Source organism: Ictalurus punctatus, chromosome 22, assembly GCF_001660625.3.
Source record: "Ictalurus punctatus breed USDA103 chromosome 22, Coco_2.0, whole genome shotgun sequence".
Lineage (NCBI taxonomy): Eukaryota > Metazoa > Chordata > Actinopteri > Siluriformes > Ictaluridae > Ictalurus > Ictalurus punctatus.
In genome coordinates, this window is record NC_030437.2 from 4,364,989 (window position 1) to 4,384,313 (window position 19,325).

Genomic DNA, 19,325 nt, shown 5'->3' on the forward strand with positions numbered 1-19,325 from the left:
AGTATTTAATTTCTGTCTCTACAACGTTCACCTTGTTCTTTACAGTTGATCATTTTCCTCGCTAATTGTTTTATTAATATTCTGAACCCAAAGGCCAACACAAGAGTGTGTGCAGAGAAGTTTGTATGTTACATTAGCTTTTATGATACTACTAATCCTTCATGTCCCACCATAAAAAACATCATAGATTTAAGACAAGAATACATTCAAAGACCAACACCATAGTCAACACCTTTAACCAGGAGTTCTTCCTCATGTTCAAGCGGCCCATCCACAAGTCGGTGAGGAGCATCTGAGTACATGAGTGAACCACGAAGGGAACGTGGCCCGAGGCCACTGCCATCTGCAGACAGGTAAAGTTGCTCCAATCTGTCATCTCCCAGGTCAGCAGCTTCATGGCCATGCGCTCATTCTCCTTGAAGGCCTTGTCCAGTAGATCCACAGCAAGCTGGCCAAACTCTCTTGAAGAAAAGATACACACAGACATAGCACTTTTGATTTGAGGGAACAGTCAAATCAATCTTCAGATTTTAATCACACCTTGTGTCTTAATGCCACATTCTTCAAAGTTAAAACTGTGACAGCCTTGGCAATATTTACTTTGAGCATGGTTCATTTATCAATCTCTCCTAAATATCCAACAAACCAGTATATTTATTTTATATTGGTATACAGTGCAAAAAAAAAAAAAAAAGCAGAGACTGACACAGAATATTTCCTGAGCTCGTCAATAATGCTGTCATCCATGTTGCTTTCCTTGGCTTCGCTGGCCATGGCCTGGTACAGCCTGCATGCCACCACAGCTCTGGCCATGGCCTGCACGCCATGCTGCCACAGAAAGAGTGCCAACTGCTGCCGCCGCTTCAATACTGCCCACACAAACAGGTCATTGAAACTATAGGCAAACAGGGACGAGCCGCCCAGCTCTGCCTCCTCTTCCTCCACATTCTTGGGCACAGATTCTGATTTCATCTAGAGCATAAAAGAAAAAATACATACATATGAAGAACTTTTATTTATGCAGTACCTCTGCCTGCACTGGTCTCTGCTTCCCCTTATACACTGATGACCTCTGACCTCTGAAATGGCTTATCGGATGTTAAAAGTTACACTCATTGTTGTTTGAGCATCTCTGCCAGTTTCCCAATACCCACAACCTGAAATTGTACCTACTGTAGTAACCCACCCTGGAGCTCCAGAACCCTGAACCCAGAACTATACTACATGGCCAAATGTATGTGGACACCTGACCATCACAACCATATGTGGGCCTTCCCCCAGATGGTTGCTACAAGGTTTGAAGAACACTGCAGCCATTTTCTAGAATGTCTTCTACTGGAGCTTTAAGATTTCCATTCACTGGAACAAAGAGACCCCAAAATGTTCCAGCATGACAATGCCACTGTGTGCAAAACAAACTCCATGAAGACATGCTTTGCCAAGCTTGGTGGGAAGATCTTGAGTGGCTTGCACAGAGCTCTGACCTCAATCCCATTGATCAATTTTTGATCAATCTGTGATGTATTAGTCTCTGCTATTCCTCCTGGCTTGGTGTTTTTCCCAGTTCCTGATCCTGTGCCAGTGTTAGGCCCTGTACCTACCATGGTTTAGACCCAGACCTTCAGCCCATCTGTCTGTGTCCCCATCCCTGTCTCTTTGTCTCTTACATCAGGTAATTATTATACAATCCCAACTCCGAAAAAGTTGGGACAGTATGGAAAATGCTAATAAAAACAAAGAGGAGTGATTTGTAAAGTGATGTGACTTGTATTTAAACAAAAACTTATAAAGACAAGGTATTTTAAGTTTTACCTATACAACTGCATAAACGTTTATTTTAAAATTGATGCATGCAACACGCTCCAAAAAAGTTGGGACAGGGGCAATTTAGGACTAATAGTAATGTGACATGTTGAAATAAGAAGGTGATGTGAAACAGGTGAGGACATCATCTAATTATAGTATATAAGGAGCCTCCAAAAAAAAGCCTAGTCCTTCAAGAGAAAGGATGGGTCAAGGCTCGCCAATCTGCCTATAGATGCATCATCAAATAATCCAACACTTTGAAAACAACATTCCCCAAAGACAAATTGGTAGGATTTCGGACATTTCACCTTCTACGGCACACAATATAACTAAAAGATTCAAGGAATCCGTTCAAATCTCGGTGCGTAAAGGGCCAGGCCGAAAACCACTTCCGAAAACCACTTCTGAATGCCCGTGATCTCTGATCCCTCAGACATCACTCTCTTAAAAACCGTCACGAGTCTGCAATGGATATCCTGATATGGGCTCGGGAATACTTTGGTAAACCTTTGTCAGACGACACCATTCGTCGCTGCATCCACAGATGCAAGTTAAGGCTATACTATGCAAAGCAGAAGCCGTACATAAACTCTGTCCAGAAGCTCCGCCCACTTCTCTGGGCTCGGTCTCATCTGAGATGGACAGTAGCACAGTAGAATCGTGTTTTGTGGTCTGACGAGTCGACATTTCAAATAGTTTTTGGACAATACAGCCGTCGTATTCTCCAGGCCAAAGAGGAAAAGGACCATCCAAGCTGTTATCAGCATCAGTATTTTTTTTTTTTTGCATTTTCCATACTGTCCCAACTTTTTTGAAATTGGGGTTGTAGTTACAGACAAGGTAGAAGTATTTTCTATTTTCTCAGACTTTTTCTTGTCACGCATTACAACAAACTAACAAATGAAGTGATTGTTTCATTGACTTAATTAAAAAATATATATTTGATTATTATGCCTGTGATTCACAGTGAGGATTTATTATTTATTTTATCTTTTTTTGACTGACCGTGCGTCTGTAAGGATGTGTGGCTCTGTAGAATTGAGGCTGTGGTTCATTTGACTCAGCTGGCTCTTCGCCAGTCCTTCTGGATGCTGAAAGCTCCTGACTGCCTTCCTAGCCAACATGGCAACAGCTCAATAAAACAGTTCTATTACATCTATGGCATGTTATGAATTATAACATGGATGACTATATAACCCTGATATTCATGATATGTGAAATATCTGGATATGTGGTAATCGAAACAGTCAAACGTGGGGTTATAATGGCAAACAATACCTGTAAATACGATGTATGTAATTTACGTAATTTAAGTGCACCTGAAAACAAATCTATAGTGATCAAGGATGTCAAACTCTTGAAGGGTCAAAGCACTATAGAGTTTAATGATAAATTGTGCTTATAAATCTTTTTTTGCATGCATGAGCTCACAGATGCACATGACTGGCTAGTGTCGCTGTGAGTGATATGGGAGAGAGCATATGCCACCCCTCCCTCCCTGACAGCACGACCAATTTTGCTCTCTTGGACTCCCAGCCATGGCTCGCTGTGGCATTATCAGGATTTGAACCTGCAATGTACGGAGGGTACATCCTTGCAAACTCATTTAGTTAGTCTAAATGCTAGTTGGGAATCAGAGATAAGCAAAGCGCCACAGCCTATGAAGGATGCTACCTGTAATAATGATGGATGATGCTGAGAGCAAAATACCACGACAAGAGCTTGTAATCTATCTTAAAGAGAACGAACGGCTGAGCATCAGATGTTGGAATAGAAGCCACAGAGAGAGAGAGAGAAAGAAAGAGAGAGAGAGAGAGAGAGAGAGCTCACAGAGGAGTGTCCAAAAGACTGAAGCTGATTTCCAATTCGCTGGGCAGCGAAGACACCTAGAAAGGGTCAAATCTCTAAGAAATTGGGTTATATATAATTGGGTTAGTATCCCGGTGTTGAAACACCACCCTAAAAGTTAAGAGAGGTGAAATAGAATGTAAGGTTACCAGTGTAACCTATCAGAACTCCTGAGAAGGTTACAAAGGGAATGTCTGCCATTACAAATGTCCTTACTAAGTGTGCATAACTTATCTATTAATGAAGGTTGAGTAGGTTAAGTAGGCTGTACGTAGAGTGATGTGTTGTTTATGGACAGACCTTCAGTTCACTATGAATTCTGTTATATACAGCTTTGAAGCTCTTGCTCCTGTATGTGCTCTGATAAGCTCCTCCTATCAAATATTCAATCACCATGCCGATATCAATCAGAGTGATCTTATATCTCCCAGGAAGTCGACACTACAGATGACACACAGGCAAAATAAATAAAATTTAGTGGTGATCTCTAAACAAGGTAATAATCACTTGTACTAAATTTGGCATCACAAGTATACAAGTCATGTTAGTATCCTGGGACAACATTTCTGAAATACACTGAAGGTATCTTTAACTGATGTTTTATTGAACTCCTACCTTTTTGGCATCCTCAATGATATGGCGTAAGAAGTGATCTGAGGAGCCTTGGTGCTGCTGTGAAGGGAAGAAACAAGTTGTAATGAATAGATCTGGATTTGATGTTGAGAGTAAAAGCACAGCTTCTGTATCTGTAGAACATCTCATCATGAGATTTGAAACATCATGTTCAAGTCTGACATCAGTCGTGTCTGAAAACAAGTCTGGATCTGCATTAGTCAGATGACATTCATCGCTCTACACTAGTTAATTGGAATTGTTGGTCTACCAAATGCTACAGCAATGCACAGCTCTGGTCATGACTGAATTCCTTACGCTACAGTGCAAGGATTTTATTATCAAAACTATTGAGCGAGCAGAAAACGGTAGATTTGCTTCATCTAGGATGAAAGATTTTAAGACTAACATAGAACCACTGAATTCTTGCACCACACTGAATAGTCAATAACTCCACGACTACAACTTCTGTGAACGCATTGGTCAGCCAGTTGATTGGCCGATGGAACCCCTATACAATAAGTAAAAGCAAACGAAATGTATCTGACATGTTACCATGTTATAGAGCTCCTCCAGGCGAGATACTGTCAGGAAGTGCTTCATGGTCACGCCGTTCTCAATGAGCAGCTTCACAAAACTGACACGGTCCATCAGCAAAGCGTTCAGCATGGCATGCTCCAGGGCCCCCACCTTAAACACACCACCACAGCACTGCACTAGCACAACCCTTATCACATCACGCTATTACATTATATTATAGGTCATACCGCACCTTCCAGTCGTGTCCATACCCCAGTACATGTTGCTGAGCAATATCAGCTCTGTCCCACGCCAGTGTAATGCTTAATTTCTCTGCTGGTGTGCCTGGTAATGCATCACGGGTTAACATAAAGATGAACAGTTAAAACCATATACACTAAGACTATGTTTGCACAGTTGAGCGAAAGTGGTGTTCTTTTGAGAACTGAACTGTGTTTCCAATACCTCTTAGTGAAGCTGTTAAAATAGCCACATCTGCTTCCAAGTGGTCCTCTGATTCCGAGTCAAAAATGGTGATCTGAAATGAAAAACACAGGTCAGTTAATGTAAACATACGCCAAACCTTATAAATAATATAAGTGCAGTACAATGTTATGGTTTTTCCAAGCTGTTAGCCTGCAAAAACTCTCTTTAAAAACAAGTCCAAACAACACTTTAGGGTTTTGAAGGTAGATTGGACATGCTGAGCAAAAAAATAATAATAATAAAATAACAGAGCTCTTTTTCTTTTTAAGTTTTGAAACAAAAATGGAAAAACAAGGACGGAAATTTGACTTTTATTTTCGTTCTTAGTTGCGCATCTCATATGCATATCATTGCATGAAAAATGAATGAACGCAACACACACGGGGCTGAATTTGACCATTTTCTATTCACAAATCCTACAGCATGGCTGGATGGATGAATATGAATACACACATTACAAAACGCACCATAAACACACACAGATAATGTGTTTTCTATCCACTGTTTGTAAGTCAGCAATTTTCTCAGTCATTGTTTGGGCTGTGAGACTGATGCATATGATCCAAAGCCATAGACACCAGAGAACTGCATTCAAAGCTGACACAGACAGCTACTATTTACCAACAAACACGCAGGTAGAGAGTGATGGGAGGATGTGAAAAGGCAAAAACAACGATAAAGCAAAAATAAACTGTTACACTGAAACATGTGATAAGCTGATGAAACATGAGACATGATTAAAATAAGGCCAAGGAGTCGCCAAAACTGCACAGAACAGCAATCCGGTAGCTTTGGTACATATTCTAGTTTTCAAGTCTTTTGTGAACATAAACTTTTGATCATTAGGTAAACATGTGCATTCATTTTCTGCCTGTTATACGTCCATAGAGCTTTTGAATTCATTTCATTCTCGAACGTTCCACTCACAGAACACATCGGGTCCATTAGGACTTCACACGGATTAGAGGTTTTCAAAACTATACTATTAAATATTTAACCCTGTAGTGCTAGTGAGAGACACAGAGAAGAAAAAAGACAGTAAGTACGATGACACAGATGCACCTGGTGAGATATCCAACATGCAGACACAACAAGAGAGAACACTAGAAGGAACACAAAGAGAGAGAAAGAGACCACCAGGTCGTAATGAGAGCACTGGAGTTTGCTAATGATAATCAGGGGAGATATTATATGTTGAGATAAGTTATACAGATAAAGAGAAATGATTCAAAGCAGCAGAAAAGGTAGAAAAGGAAAAAAAACCCTGCAATTTACTTATGGACACACTAAACCCTTATGCATTGTTAGTCGACAACTATTCAAAAACTCAAAAATCAGCCAAACATGGACTTGTCTGAATTTTAAATATATTCTTAGATTGAGCAAAACTAAAAAGTTGCTTTGTAATTATTTCCTAGAATCTGCAGGTGTACCCTCTATTTAACTGTATGTCTAACCTTATGTATAAGATGTAAAGATACAGAATTGTGAGTGCCAAGGTGTCAGGTTCGGGACGGGTTGTAATTTGTGCCCTGTGTGAGTGGAGTTTGCATATTCTCCCAGTGCTTCGGGGGTTTCCTCCAGGTGCTCCGGTTTCCTCCCACAGTCCAAAGATATGTGTTTTCAAATTGGGTGTGTGAACATGTTTGTGATTGTGCCCTGCGATGGGTTGGCACCCCATCCAGGGTGTCCCCCACCTCCGGCCCCGAGTTCCCTGGGATAGGCTCCAGGAAAACGGATGGATACTTAGCATGCTAACTCTCGCCACCACAAGCAAGGTTCTGAGGGCGGAGCTTTGTGCACATAGTTTGGAATGTGGGTGGGCTCAAAGAGAAAACGTGACCTAAACTTTTATTCTTTTTGACAAATCTTGCCTAATGCTCCTTCCATTTTCACAGTTTTTTTTTTACGTACTTCCTAACACATTTAAACTTTGTGAAGAAATGAATAGTTAAAAGGTCCATTTCCTGGTTACTCACCACATCTCTGTGCTCCATGCAATGTTTAAGCAGGGTGAAGAACTGATACGCCTTCGTTCTCGCCACACCAAATACATTCTCAATGCGCTGCAGGAAATCCTCCTTTATATTCACATCCAGCTCCCTAGTGAACATAAATAAACATTTATCCATTTCAGGGAAAGTGAACGGTCAAAGGTTCACATCACTCGGTTTCCACTGACTGGGCTTGTGTAATGAGTTTCTCTTAAAAGCAATTATGATGATATGAAGTGGATACTTATAAAAAAATATGTTTACATATTTTAGGTAAGGTTCAAGTAATTGAGAACAGCTTGAGAAAGCTCCAGCAAATGCTGGACTCAAAATCCCAGAATGCAATGCAGCTATTTGACGGCAGAGACTCGACTCAGCATGTTAGTAATCTATTAGTTGACGAGTGTAATGACCCTGACGACGGTATTAGCATGAATGTTGAGGCTTTGGAAGCCGATCTCTTAGAGCAAAGCAAACAGATTAAAGGACTGAAAAGCTGCTGCATCCTTCTCTTCAGAATGAGACGAGGCAAAGGGTAAATCTTACTGAACCCCTATCAAATGGTAGCTAGATGGCATTGTGGGTAATGTAGGAAACTATTAAGCCAAGTGAAAATAGACCAACATGTCTGGGAAAGAAGCTTGAACTAAAAAAAAAAGTAAACTCTGAATTTTTATTATATAATAATAAAGACCACATGTTCATTTTAAAGATTATTATGCAAGCAGTTCAGGGTGGATATTTTCCAAAGACCAAACAAAGCATTGGTGCCTGTATAGATATAGCTCTACATTATGTTCTTCAAATAAACTCAGTAAACAAAATGGGACAATTAAATCAAATGTAATATACAGTGATACTGTAACATTTCACAAATCAGTGATGCAGGCTACTGTCTTGGACAATGCAAATAATTTTTTTATATATATTTTTTTTAAATCCACAAATGTTTTTAATTGAAATACAAACAAATAAAAAACTATTTTCATTGCAGATGTTTTCCCCATGCAGTGGCAGACTGGAAATTTTTCTGGAAATTTCAGCCCATTACATGTTATGACCCCATCAGACTGGCTATCCTGCCGGCAGGATTGCATAACATGCAGAAATTTGAGCTGCATCCCTCAGGGAGAAGATACAGGTATAAACAACAATTCGTTATAAACAACCATTTTCACATCAATTGCTTTTCTGAATTTTAGAGAAAATTAATCTAGATCTCGTCTCCTCTTAAGCTGTAGTAGTAAACTCATGTCTCCGGGGGGGGGGGGGGGGGGGGGGGTTCACTGCCACTGTACACATGTTAAGTGCATCATATATATATATATATATATATATATATATATATATATATATATATATATATATATATATAGAAAGAGAGAGAGAGAGAGATAAATGCAGGATATTAGACAGAAATTTCCCTCTGTTGATTATTGTTTGATAATTTATTAAATTTTATACTAAAACATGACAGACTGTGTTTGTTTTATAACAGTATAGTATATCAGTCAAAGTAAACCAACCTTTGAGTTCATTTATCAGCCCAATTTGGTAAATTTTATATAATAATAATTCCTTACATTTATATTGTGCTTTTCTAGATACTCAAAGCGCTTTACATATGATTGGGGCGGATCTCCTCAACCACCACCTGGATGATGCGATGGCAGCCATAGTGCACCAGAACGCCCACCACACACCAGCTATTGGTGGAGAGGAGGGGAGAGTGATGTAGCCCGTTCAGAGATGGAGATTATTTGGGGGCCATGATAGTGAAGGACCAATGGGGGATTTTTTTAATGACCACAGAGAGTCAGGACTTCAGTTTAACGTTTCCTCCGAAAGACCGTGTGGTTTTATAACTGTTCTATAACTGGACCTTTACAAATATTCCCGGTTTGAAAAATACCTACTACATATCTAAGACATAGTGGTGTTAATCTGACTTATGGTTCAAAGTGTGATATTTTCTGAACCCCACCTGTCCTCTGCTGTCTGTTTGTGGATGAGAGACAGCAGGTCTGCAGCACGGCCGGTGCCCTCAAACACAATGACGGGCACAGGAGGAGACCTGCTCACATAATCCAGCACCGTGGAGAGCACTGCAGGACCCCCCTCAACGACCACACACACCAGGGGAACTCTCTGAACCAGTCCTGGGAAGGAAAAATAAAACTACATACATACATGCATGCAAACATATCAGACAAAAATACATGCACATTCCAAACACATACAATTTAAACAACAATATAATCCTTCATTCACTTCACATGGGAATAAGCACCAATAATTACCACTTTCTGTCTGGGTAAAAACATTCACATTGGTCTGGGAATTTTAGGAGATTTTCCTCCAACTAAAGCTGATTACGTGAACTCACAGTGTATCCAAGGAAATAAACTCAATGTGGGAAATTCTGATTATTTTATCTGAATAACACTTGATCCCTCCTTCAGTTCTATTAAAGGTTACGAGGAGTTGTGCCCATGTTTCAGATTAGCGAAAGCTATATGGTAATGCTAGCTATTGTTAGATAAAACCTACAGCCGGAATTATCTTGCAAACAAAACTTTAATGAACGAATACTTTCAAGTTGGACTAGGTTTTTTTTAAGTCCTTCTCTCCTATGTGACGTGTTCAAAGTGTTATCATAAAAGAAGTACATTACACCAGCAACCCATTCTTAACACACACTGTACCTGTATCTGTTTAGTGCTCCAAATATCCAAAACTGCATTTCGACTTAACCCAAGATACTCACAGTACAGCTTTTTTCAATCCTGTATGTTTATACAGTGCCTGCCCACATACAACCCCAATTCCAAAAATGTTGGAACACTGTGTAAAATATCAATTAAAAACAGAATTCAGTGATTTTGCAAATCTCATAAACCCATATGTTATTCACAATAGAACATGGGTACGGTTTTACAGAAAAAATATAAGGTAATTTTGAATTTGATGGTCGCAATACGTCTCAAAATAGTTGGGACAGGGGCAGCAAAAGGCTGGAAATGTTAGTGTCCCAGTTCCGATGCACACCTCTAGTCTCAACCAGATGCCTTGTGAACCTTTCTGGCAAACGTTTGACAATAAAAACCCCCAGAATAGCGAGTCTCCTTTTCATATCTGTACTTGTTTCAGTTTAGAACGCGTTATCTGTTCATGCGGAATAATGTATTCCTATTCAGGTTAAATCCCTAACACACAGACTCACTGTTGAGGATTCTCAGTTAATGAATACCTTAATCTTAAGCAACATCTGGATTCTTAAGAATCCACAGCTTAAGGGATGTTTTATCCTATTCATACGAACACTCACTGTGTTGTATCCACTGCCGGTGGATTTAGTGTTCTTCCTCACACTTAGAAAATTCTGAACCCTTAAGAGTTACCCTTGCTGAGGTGATTAATGGTTCGAACTGTTTCCCTATTATAAAGGGTTCCAAGTAGAACTCTTTTAGAAACTAAGAGCCATTAATTATCCAATAAACCATTAAGCAACCCGCTAACAGAGTAGTCTCCTTTTAAAACACATGCATGTGCACACACGCGCACACACACACACTCACTGGGGTGGATCCTCTGCCGTTGAATATGCCTCTCCAACTTTCTCCTCAGCTCCTGCTGGCCTCCAGATTTTCCCAGAGTTCCATCGTCCACTAACAGGAAGTGCGAGTGCATGCCATTAAGACTGGAGCGCTTACTCAGTGGATTCCCCAGAGTCTGGTAGTGCCTCAGGACCTGGTGCGCCACAGGGGTGTAATAATACACAGAGTGATAATTGTCATAATTTTGCTGGAGATCATTGTGAATTATGTTTAAGGTGTACACTAATGTATCGTGTTTTACTGGAAGAACAGTATTGCATCATAACATGAATTATCACCAATGATATTCTTTAACAAGTAAAAAAAGACTTGCAAATTGCTGTAGTATAAGATGAATAAAGCATTTTGGGATGCTGTTATAGGAAAATAATCTACTTCAGGGTGGTAACAGTAACTCTACTTCTTGTCGGGTTACATTACACCACCCTATCGCTGATCTTCACAGTTCCTAGAAATTCCTAATTACATTTCTGAAAATCTGATTATCAAACAGAATTTCAATTATTATCATCTCCCAGCATCGCTGTTATGAGGTAATTATGAGATTGTAAAAAACTTACGTCTCGTCCTATGAGGTCAGTGTGGTTCTCAATAAGCCCCCACGGCGTGATACCAATCACAGTTCTCCTCCTGCGCTCATACGTACCGTAGGCTTTCACAGCATCTCCAACATACATCGATACCCCTAAGTAAAGGAAAGATAAAATTAATCCAATTACATACACATAAATGAAATTAAGAAAAACAAACAAGCACACACACACACAGGAGTTCATCCATCAATTTTGACGAAGACCGAAGTTTCCATTTCCGCCTCCATTATGGAGAACACAAACTGGGACTTGACTTGCGTGTGAATTGGATTATAGTGAAGAAGACTTGTGCAGCATCAGCCTCACTCTCACTTGCCGGTGATCACCATGATCCAGTGGCAAGACTGAGTCAAGACGACTGAAGATGGTGCCCCCGGGCGCAGTAATTCATACGTTGGAAACGCCAATCCAACTACCAGGCATGTCTTTGGATTGGGGGAGGAGTACCGGAGTACCCGGAAGAAACCCCCGCAGCACGGGGAGAACATGCAAACTCCGCACACACAGGGCCACGGTGGGAATCGAACCCCCAACCATGTAGGTGTGAGGCGAACGTGCTAACCACTAAGCCACTGTACGCCTTCACACACACGCACACATGCACACACACAAACCTGTATTGAAGCCATCAGTGAAAATCCAGGCTCCTGCTGTCTCTGCAGCCCTGATGAGGCCCTTGCTGAACACCTGGCCCACTCTTGGGGGTAAGGGAAAGTTGTCTGTTCCTCCATGCACTGATATGAGCAGCTTGGGCTGAGCCATGTTCCACTCACGCAGCATTAAATGGCAAAGCTCCTCAGGTTTAGCATCGCAGGACAGCCGCACATACTGCAGGGAAAAACAATATGTAGTCGTAAGTCACAAATGAACTGTCAAGAGATCATACAATCACACAACGTGATTCCTCCACGTAGCGAACCTTCGCACGGCAGTAACACTTGTTGCTTCCCTGGAAGTCGATGGAGCCGAATGCATCAGTGGGGCTGGTTTTGGTATGCTGAACAACACACCACACTTCTTCTTCCCCAGACGGACGGAGCCAAGAACTGGAGTCGAGCTCTGAATGCTCACCAATCAGCCTCCCACAGCAGCACCTGAGAGAACAACAGATGGAAATCTGTACATAAAAACACTACTACTGTTTCTCAGTCTTTACATATGTCCCATAACACAAATAGAAAACTTTAAAACACAAATAGAGTAAAGCAACCGCATGCTTGTAAATAAAATCACCACAGAAATCATCAAATTGTACTGTACTCATGGAAATTTTAAAAAATTATAATAATACCAATCATATGGTTAATACCTGACTAGGTTTTGGCAAACATGGCAAACAGGGAAACACCTGAAATAAAACAAAAAATAAAATAAAAAAGCAGGAAAGGCTTCAATTAAAATCTAAAACAATTTCAACAAGCTGTCAAATAAACCACACAAACAGGAAACATACCTGTGGTGGTCCCTTGATGCAGCTAAAAACTTCACACACTCCCTTTTATAAAAAGTCGTCTGGATCCACGACTTTCCGGACTGGAATAAGAAAGTGGGTTAATAAAGGTGATCTAAATGGCAGTGCTACTTTACTCACTTTATACACTATCTGGATAAAAGCATGAGGACACCTGAGCAATCACACATATATGCTTGTTGAACATCCCGTTCTACATTTAGTTCCCCTTTGCTGTTATAATAACCTCTTCCATGCAGGTTACTTGACTTCTTCCACTCCAACCTTGGCAAACCGTGTCTTCATAGAGCTCGCTTTGTGCACAGGGACACTGTCATGCCGGAGCAGGTTTGGGCCTCTTAGTTCTAATGAAAGGAGCTGCATGTTACAGCAAACAAAGACATTCTAGACAACTGTGCATTTCAAACTTTGTGGCAACAGTTTGAGGAAGATCCACATATGGGTGTGATGATCAGCTGTCTACATACTTTTGACCATATATGTCGTGTGTATACAAGTTTTTTCTTACTCCTTTCTGAATTCATAAATGCATTATTCATAATACTACATAAACAGCCATGCTAATTGATTTGGTATGAAATATGTCTAGTTAATGATTTCTAATTTAACTGAGACAAAATGTATAACATCCTGTAGATATACTGAGGGTATACCCCCATTTTCTTTTTCATATTTTCTTCAGACTTCTTTTAACTGGCTTTCCATCTCTCCTACAGCTTTAGTTGTGTTTATGTAACAGGTCTACAGTGGCAAACATACTTCCCACATGCTGGTGATTTGTGAAAACACCTCATTTGGGCTCATAGTTTTAGCTCATAAAATGTTCTGCCCTGTCTCTCAGACTCTTGCATTGCAGGCTTTACTTTACTGAACCATCAAATCTTCTTCAAATGAACATCTCCTGTTTTCATAACTGCACAATGAAAACACTATCATTCCTGTTACAAATGTATATTTTTATAATACATTTTTAATCCTTTTATTAAATAGGATCATCACAATTAAATGCAAAACAATACTGGTATACACCAACATTGCTCAGAGTCACCATCTACAGAAAGACCTATGGCTTCATGAGGAGGTATTGCCACAACCAAATCCACAGAGGTACAGAATCAGCACTAAGGACAGCAGCCACGATGCCTCTCTGAACAGCTCGATTAATGTCAACAAATGCACATGCAGCTGAGGCAGGGTCGTGCTGGAAGGGCAATAATTACACTAAGCCCTATCAATTGGTAAATTATTCAGCATCAGAAAATTAAGATCTGCATGGTGGGGTGTGATGCTCTTCCTCATGCTTTCAAGTCAGAGTCGCAAAAAAAAGTCAGACATTGAAGATTTAGACTGCCTCACTGACTCAAGCATAGCACATATGAAGACTACTTCCAGAAGCATGACTACAGCATATTTACCCTATAAGCTCCACATTATTGGCACCCAATTCAACCAAGACTTCAACCTAAGATGCTATGACTGCTTGACATTTCCAAGGAAGCCTAGTGGCCATGACTGTCTGTCATTCAACAAATGTAAGGACATTGGAAAAATTGGACTCTTGGTACAAGATCAGCACAAGAAGGGTAGAGATACAGACAGGCAGATTCAACCAACAAATTTCAGCCTGGGGATTGGGTCATTGTCCTGACACAAGCTAACTGTGAGTCTCTGGTGGCCTGGGAGACCACTTACACCATTACTGGGTCCAATGATCTCCTGGGTAACTCAGACTTACTGAAAGATAAGCAGACAAGTATCATTCTGTTAAAGTCAACCTGTGCCTGCTCTGGACAGCGTGACTTCTTTGCAGGAGTTTGGCTTGGAGCGTTCAGCCCATCAAAGCATCCTTGATTTGATTGTGGCCAACCATTTATCATTCTCTGCTCTTCTGCTTTACACCAGGAGGTTCCAACCACTGGCCTCAAAAGCCAATCAATCAAGTGCTTATTCAGTCTCTCGTCCTCTCAACATTGGACTACTGAATCTCGATACTGGCAAACACTCAATCAGACCCCTGCAACTGATCCAGAATGCAGCTGAATACTTGGTTTTCAATCTCCCAAGGTTCTCCCACATCACCCCATTACTGCATTCCCTTAACATTAGCTGCCCAATCATATTTAAAAGACTGTTCCTCGTGTACAAGTCCACAGACAGGTCCCCACCTCCCTGAAGGCATTGAAGGCTCGAGGATTGCTCAAGAAATATAGGAAGAAAGACATGCATTAAGATTCTTCTCTGTACTGGCACAACGATATTAGAATAAACTTTCCCCAACTGTCCAAACAGCTGAGTCACTTGCTGTCTCAATCAAAGGCAGAAGACCCCACTTTTTGACATGGATTAAGCAACGTGGCCATACAGCAATCAAACAACAAGCAATGACCCCCCATAGTACCAAAGTTACAAATTAAAGAACAAAGCTCAAAAATCACCTATTTTATAAAAAATCATATCACCAAAAACAAAGAGGTATACACAAATACTTATAGTCGTGTTGGGTGTTAATTCTATCTATGAACACGTCACTTTTTATGAACACTTACACAATAATTTCTTGTACGCTTGCTGACAGATTTGTCATGTTTTTGTTTATAGTTTTCTGCTGCTGGGAGAAATATTTCCTAAAACTATCTTTTAAGATGTGACTCTGACCAGGACAAAGTGGGTACTAAAGACTGGAATAAAGTTGGTTTGGTTGGACATTGGATAGTCGCGGAAATGTGGAAATTAAGGGACCGTTTATAAAGTTACATACGACATTGTTATGCACGTTTCTAACTTCAATAGCATTTGAAGGGAATGTCGTACAGTCACACAGCCAACTGGAAAGTGTTCATCTAGGTGTCAGGTATGAGAAACACTTTTTAGATTTTTGATATTTAACCCTACAATGCATGAACCAAAAAAAATGCTCCTTGGATGAGTTTATAGTCAAATGGCAAGGGATATTTGGAAACACACCAACAACTTCTTTTGCCATCTACATAAGACAAGATAAGGTAATGTTTTTTTTATTGTCCGTGGAGATTGTTTCACCACAGCAGCCATACATACAAACAAACAAAACACATACATCTAAATCCATTAATCATATTCAATACACTATTTGCATAATCTACATTGAATAAACACTGAAGAGCCTGAGCCTCCACATAAAGTACAGTTTGCTCTGACCCTTCCTCTGTGTAGCCTCGATTTACCCGCTCCATTCTGGTTTGCTGTCTAGGTACACTCCAGCGTTCTTACAAGACTGAACCAAATCAACATTCTGCTCCACAAATTCATATGAACTGTGTCAGAGTTTATTACAAGATTTTTAAAAAAAGGTGTGCGTCATACCTGACACCTAGATGAACACTTTCCAGTTGGTTTTGTGACTGTACATCATTCCCTTCAAATGCTATTGAGCTTTAAATAATGGAATATTTTGTGTATGAGCCCTATTCAGTAATGAAATATATGACAATATTTATATATGATTTAATAGTTTATTTTGATAAATATCACAAATCTAAAAGGTGTTTCTCATACCTGACACCTATATGAACACTGTACAGTTGGTTATATGACTGTAAGTCATTCCCTTGGAATACTAGTGAAGTTAGAAACGTGTATAAGAATGTGGTATGTAACTTTAGAGACGGTCCCTTAATTTCCTTATTTCCGCGAATATCGAACCTCCAAAAAAACCAACTTTATTCCAGTGTACTAAAGATGCATGGCTGAATTATATTTTTAGTAAGCATTTGGATAAGTTTCTTTTATATATGAGGTTTTTAATGGACAAAAATTTGGTTTTAGGCTTTTAAGAAGTTTGGCTCTTGCTGAAAAAAAAATTGCTAGCTATTTAGCCAGCTAGCTAAATTTAGCATTGGAAATGGTGTCTGGAGACAGCCCTTATCTCAGGAGCACAAACAATGCCTGAAAAAGTTGCCTACCAATAGAGGACCCATAATAACAGTACTGTGTATGCTGAATGTTGCGGTATAAATGTCAGAAAGCAGAACTGCTCTGACTCTAAAAAATAAAAGCAGTAAATTACGGGCGTAAAGCTGAGACCAGGCTCACAGGAGGATTCAAAATGAAACTTTTTTTTATTTTTAAACAGCCGTCCTAAGCACTTTAGTTGAGCTAGACACGCTTAAAGAGTCATAACCAAAGCCGTTCTTTCATTTAATTTAAATTGTTTTCTCACCTCCATCTTGACAGTGTGTGTGCGCGCGCGTTCAGACATCTCCTCACGCGACCACGGCACTCGCGCTCTGAGTTCCCAGCGAGCTCGCGCTGAGGGGTAGTGGGCGTGGCTCTGAAGCTCTGAGGGAACTGGACACTCTGCTGGAGCCTGTGCTGAGGTGATCCTAAAGCGGTGTTGTGTCTAATACAAAAACACGGTATTTGTTTATCAGGAGCACTTAGTCGCCCTCATAAGAAGTCTGCAGGCTTTTAACATATATCTGAAAGAAAACAGAAACATTCCTGCATGACTGACTGAACGTTCCCAGCTCTACTGAACGTAGATGACTTGGGGTCAAAAGGACAAGTGGTGGAAAGGTGAAGATCAGCAATAAAGCGTGACCATAAACAAACCTGCTCATTGCTGTGCCCCAAATCATATACTACAGTATATGATACAGGCCTATTAGTTACACTAGTAATATTACTAGTACACACTGTTCTTTACTCCTAATACCAAACATGGCAAACAGAAAAATTGTAACACACAAAGTGTACAAAACAAACAAACTTACACTCCAGTCTGCCCTTTTGAGTAATTTGTACGTTGAGTGGACAGTGTTTGCTTATTCTATAAAGTTTCTCCTCCAAAGTGATTTTGCGTGTAAAAAAAAAAGAAAAGAAAAAAGGTAATAAATTATTATATGTAGAGTAAATAATACACATCATTCATCACCGCTGATAGACAGACACGTCAGCAAAGCAGACGGAAATATACAATATTAGTCCAAATGAAGCTAAAATCTTCATGGCTATTTTATTGTCACTGGATAGGCTGTATAAGTCTACAGTCTGGGCTAGAAAGTAATCAGTCCCAGCCTCACTTCTTCATACCATCGTGTTTTTCTACAGTAAGTTCCACAAAGCCCAAAATAAACAGATTTAAGACATTTGTTAATTACAAATAGTCTGCCAAAATAATTTTTAATTATATTAATTAATTTTTGTTATCTTTGAAAGGCCATTTAGCCCTGCTAGGAAATTTATACAAACTGACCATGTGGGCATGTGCATATAGGACTTCAAAAAAGGTTGACAGTGTGGCGTCACTTGTAAAAGAAGTAAATGAATATGGGATTATAAAATATTTTACAAAACACGACAAAATTACTTGAAAGATGGACACATTTGTGGCACAAAGAAGAAGCTCAAAGACCCAAGCATATTAGTCGTTGTTAGTTTACACACCCACTTAAGAATATGTTTAAGCAAAGTAGGTGCAGGTTCTTTACTGCATGATAAAAAATAATACACTTAATATATTTTCTACAGACTTAATGAATTGAGATATTACAACTGAGATCATTTTGGTCCTTTTTTGAAAGTTATATTGTCTGAAATAAACATGAAAATGATATTTGTTTATTTTGAACAGTAAACAGACAAATCTATTTATCATGTGTTAAAAACCCTCTACTTTAGAGTATTTTACATGTAGCATTTGACAAATAATACATGACAAATACTACAATGAACCCCACTCACCCTTTGGGATGTAGATACAACAACAACAACAAAAAGTTTGCTAGCAAATCTATATAGAACCCTAAAACAGAGAGCCTTCGTTTTTATCATGGGTTCCACGTAGAAAGTTTTTAAGAAATCCACAACCATTAACCATATGGAGAACAACCGAGGAACCCTTAGCTGTTCGCTAGGAATGTCGACCCTACAATTTTTCTAATTCAATAATCACAGACTACAAGTCTTATTTCAAATACAAATATTCCCCATGAGAATAGTATTTTGTAAATGAATGCTAAATGTTTTAACGTAGTCTATAGTTATATGGCCAATCAAGTTTTGATCAATTGCAAAAACACAAAAGTTCACAACACAATATCATTTTATTTGTAATAACTAAACTTGACAAACTCTTCAGCATTTAATTGTTACTATAAATGATTATTTATAGTAACAATGATCATACTTGTTCAGTATGGTAAATAACATTTCATTGCAAAACTGCAGAATCAACATTCTACAACTTTTGACCAAGAAAACAATGTTTGTTTTTTAAAATTATTTTAAACTTTGTGCATGTGTATGAGGAGGTAAGTTGATGCAAACAGTTCTAATAAGAGTCTCAATACACAACTCTAGCATGAAACTAATATTCATTGGAAAAGCAAATAATAAAAAT

General features: G+C 39.4%; 1 protein-coding gene across 12 annotated transcripts in view; it reads right to left on the reverse strand.

The window, feature by feature from the left end:
• trpm6 (transient receptor potential cation channel, subfamily M, member 6) overlaps window positions 1-19,325 on the reverse strand; it is a 42,259-nt gene that overhangs the window by 17,560 nt on the left and 5,374 nt on the right. For 8 of the 12 annotated variants that reach the window (XR_006980846.2, XR_008393210.1, XM_017452334.2 and 5 more), the window contains exons 3-19: window positions 17,145-17,324; window positions 12,929-13,008; window positions 12,785-12,823; window positions 12,395-12,569; window positions 12,090-12,303; window positions 11,443-11,567; window positions 10,844-11,015; window positions 9,250-9,424; window positions 7,251-7,374; window positions 5,251-5,323; window positions 5,039-5,130; window positions 4,822-4,956; window positions 4,270-4,326; window positions 3,955-4,095; window positions 2,812-2,919; window positions 707-972; window positions 233-461 (exon numbers count right to left, since the gene is read on the reverse strand). Coding sequence is in view for 10 of the 12 variants with exons in the window: in XM_017452334.2 (XP_017307823.1) it covers window positions 233-461; window positions 707-972; window positions 2,812-2,919; window positions 3,955-4,095; window positions 4,270-4,326; window positions 4,822-4,956; window positions 5,039-5,130; window positions 5,251-5,323; window positions 7,251-7,374; window positions 9,250-9,424; window positions 10,844-11,015; window positions 11,443-11,567; window positions 12,090-12,303; window positions 12,395-12,569; window positions 12,785-12,823; window positions 12,929-13,008; window positions 17,145-17,324 (2,385 nt within the window). In the remaining 2 variants the exon portion in view is untranslated. Of the gene's footprint in view, window positions 1-232; window positions 462-706; window positions 973-2,811; window positions 2,920-3,954; window positions 4,096-4,269; window positions 4,327-4,821; window positions 4,957-5,038; window positions 5,131-5,250; window positions 5,324-7,250; window positions 7,375-9,249; window positions 9,425-10,843; window positions 11,016-11,442; window positions 11,568-12,089; window positions 12,304-12,394; window positions 12,570-12,784; window positions 12,824-12,928; window positions 13,009-13,172; window positions 13,291-17,144; window positions 17,325-17,697; window positions 17,768-19,325 lie in introns of those variants that run through there. The other 4 variants (XM_017452336.3, XM_017452337.2, XM_017452335.3 and 1 more) reach the window with 4 other exon arrangements.